The 3,665-nt window shown below is 37.6% G+C and overlaps 1 protein-coding gene across 1 annotated transcript in view; it reads left to right on the top strand.

Annotated features, from left to right (window-relative positions):
• Positions 1-2,841: 2,841 nt before the first annotated feature.
• The window catches only part of LOC116847290 (G-protein-signaling modulator 2), a 5,918-nt gene continuing 5,094 nt past the window's right edge, over positions 2,842-3,665 (top strand). Inside the window, exon 1 of the mRNA XM_032822139.1 lies at positions 2,842-3,182. Coding sequence (XP_032678030.1) covers positions 3,138-3,182 — 45 coding nt within the window. The 5' untranslated portion in view covers positions 2,842-3,137. The remainder of the gene's footprint in view (positions 3,183-3,665) is intronic.

Raw genomic sequence — 3,665 nt, 5'->3', positions numbered from 1 at the left:
TTTTGAAATTTAATATAAATCATTTCCGATATCAGACGTTTCAAGTAATAACGTCCTCATGCAAAACTTTGGCTTGATTCCAATTGAAATCATGGTTTTTTCTCAAACGGTGTTCCTGTATGGCCGTTAACTCAACTGTAGAACTCTTTGATATTCTCCTATGCTCAGCAATGCGCATAGAGAGTCTTCTACTAGTTTGACCAACATACGACGCCTCACAACTACTGCACTGCAATTTATAGACAACGTTATTATAGTTTTTTTATAGTTATGACGGCTACTTCCTAGTAATAATTTGAACTTCTTAATATTAGTCGGGTAACGGTCTTGTCAGTTATAATACTGCGAATAACATTCATGTCATTTTATTAAAGTCTTTAATTAATTCTTTTACCTGTAATGCGTTCGTTTTGTAAATCTTGAGTTTTTATATCACTGAAGAGGGTTCATGATTGAGCCGAAACGTTTGATTATTTATATTGAGTATTCATGTTCAATAAATATTGCTCTGTTTCCTAACACAAGGAAGGTTTTACCCATATGGTACATAACATTATTAATCCTGTGCTTGAACTCGAATTAGCCCTTTTTCCTATTATTTAATTGATATCATTGTTATTAAGTTCTTATTTTCTTTCTCTTAAATAACTTTTATCTCCTGTCAACTTTATAACCTAACCTATTAACTTCAACGCATGCGCACAGAAGACGAATATGAACGTATAGCTTTCTCTCTCGCACATATTTTGGACACACTTTCGTGCCAGTATTCCCCCTCCATGTATATATGCTCTAAGATGCATATACCTATACGCTGTCGACATGACAGATTGTATAACCTCGAAACCTGTCATCTTTTACCGCATCATAACTTTATTACGATTAACGAATGACATTTTTTACTTTCATATTCCTTTTCTACGCATCTAATTATATAATATTACTAAGTTTTAGCCACATCAATGAGGAGGAAGGGTCTCCTTCAATATCACCACATAATATTCTTATCGTATTTTCCATGGCTGCGTTTGGGGAGACGCTGTTTAGCGCTATGAGCATTCTCTATCCTTGTTCAACTTTCAGGAACAAACAAGAACAAACTTTCATAGAACAAACTCATAGCTAAATAGCGTTTCCCCAAATGCAGCCTATATGTGCATATGCAGTTATGTATTTTGTGTGAGATGGTCTTTAAACTGCTCTGGCCCTGGTGGCAACGTTTGACGCATCTGTGTGTGGGAGCTAAAAATTATGTTCACCATTTTCTATCCAACTAGAACCTTGGCCAGTCTCTTCTAGGGTCTCTAGTGCTGGATTGCTTACTGGATGGAAATATTCTGTTTTGATTGGTGCATTTCCATCCATCTTTAGAAACGCACCAATCAACTTATGATTTAGGGTGCCTTTTCATGCAGCGAATTTTTCGCTGCGATTAACCCTTTGGGGACGAGTGTCGGCATATAGCCGCCCAAGCCGTTTTACCGTTCCGGACGCGTGTCGGCATATAGCCGCCCAAATTAGTTCGTAGCTGCAAGGCTCGCGACGTCTGTCGTTCTGAGCGATAAGATACGCATAGGTATAGTAAAAGAGTCACGTTTTCATTCAAAGACATTAGGGGCCATTAGCGATGAAGTCTTATCTTCCTTATAGCCCGTCGAGCGGCTCCGTCCCCAAAGGGTTAATTTGTAGCGAGTAGCGAATAATTTGTCGCGAATAGCTTATGAGCATCATATATTGCGTGTTAATAACATGGAAGAAAATTTAATTATTTATTTGATTACTTGGTGTAACTAACATTATTAAATTATGTGCAAATAATGAATTATTATGAAAATATCCGGAAAAGGAAAGCAGCTGCAGTTATGGCTATACTTTTACGTAAGAAAAGAAGATATTCGAGAAAGAAACATTGGGTAGTACTTATTTTTCAAGATAGAATAGGGCATCTATTTTTTCATTCTATGCTACCTAAACTTCTTCTAGAAGTTTTAAGATTTCATAATTATATACGCATATCTGCAAATCAATTTGAAAATTTAATATTTATAGTTGGAGCAGACATATTTAAGCATTATTACATTAGAGAATTTATAGATGTTGAGATGTCAACAGTGATTATCTTAGCGAATATTCGCTAAAAGCTAAAAAATTTCAGCGAACAGCGATTACTCTAAAAAGAACAGACCAATAGTCAGGCCTTATATTTAATCCATCATGATGGATATTATATTTAAGGCCTCCTTAAGTTCATCTTCAGATGCTCTACGGATAATTTTATTGGCTATAGAGCATCTGAAGATGAACTTAAGAAAGCCTTAAATATAAGGTCTGACTATAAATACAGGCATTACTTTCTTCTAATCTCAAACTCTTGTAATAGTTTAATTAATCATCATATTAAATATCACCTCCGTTTTCCATATAACATGTATTTTTCTGTTATTATTACTTCATTTCTCTGAATTTTGTTGTGAAGCATCATTATAGTTCGCAGCAGTTCTTTTACCTTAAATTATAGATTATGAGATATCAGATAACATGTTTTCTTCTAAAATCCGACTGTTGAGAGCGCACTCTGTGAGATGCTAAGGCACTATTATTGAATGAAAGAGGGTCTTCGAGTAATATAGGGTCGAAGAAAAGCATGTATGAAAATATACTTCCATATTCAAACTACGATGCTTTCAGCTCCACATTTTTCTTCGCGTTCAAATATTATTTTTATTTTATGAGCATTATATCATCATTTGAATGTATTCCTTTGTTTGCACGAAACACTCTGAATTCTTGTCCTGAACTAGAAGGAAGACTGTGCCAATAGCTCCAAAACCTAAGTTCTCATTGGCTGGCGACCAGCGCCCGAGAGAACACCAACGGCGCCATTTGTTTGGACGCGCTACGGAGTCGCTCCGTGTTGCAGGAAGGCTCTGTGAGAGAAAGGATCACAGGGGTATGCTGAGGAGACAACGCGACTATGAGCTGATTCCCAATTGAGGCACCCGAGGATCATGCTGCGAGGAACAATCACCATCGCTTTGCGAATCAATAGGAATACACAGCCGTCTCGTTCTAACGGCCTTTGAATATTGGATCTATCCCCCCGATCCTGAAAAGAAGACGTCGACGAGCGGGTTAGAATGTCTCTGAGCGCCAGCGCAGAGAATTTGTCGTCCGAGGGACAAGTGAGTGAATTGACTTTAATTACCGACGAAGAAGATTCTTCCACGCATGACTCATGTTCATTTCCCGCTGCCACACCTGTTTCTTCATATCAGTCCGTCACATATCACACGTTTGTGTACTCGCTTGTACTGCTCGTGCATGGCATAATTGCGTCCCGTAACAGATTTACATTCGCCTGAAGACGTTTCACTTCACTTGAAATAACTTGATCGAACGATCACACTTCTCACACTTTTTCACGCATATTTCCCTACCTTCAAGATGCAAAGAAACTTTAGTCATCACATCAAATTACGTTTTGCAGCGAGCTTGTTATGTTTGATAGATAGTTTATTCTGTCCACACGTGGAGACAGAAAAAGCCGTCGATACTTTTTTGTTTCAATTATCAATGTATTATAGAGAACTTCCGTAAAGGACAACTGTATTAACTCTCTACTTCTCTCTCTCTCTCTCTCTCTCTCTCTCTCTCTCTCTCTCTCC

Source organism: Odontomachus brunneus, unplaced genomic scaffold (genome assembly GCF_010583005.1).
Source record: "Odontomachus brunneus isolate Ranch 3 - 2012 unplaced genomic scaffold, Obru_v1 Obru_scaffold_076, whole genome shotgun sequence".
Lineage (NCBI taxonomy): Eukaryota > Metazoa > Arthropoda > Insecta > Hymenoptera > Formicidae > Odontomachus > Odontomachus brunneus.
The sequence above is the reverse complement of the archived record's forward strand: the minus strand, read 5'-3'. Positions and strand labels throughout refer to the sequence as shown.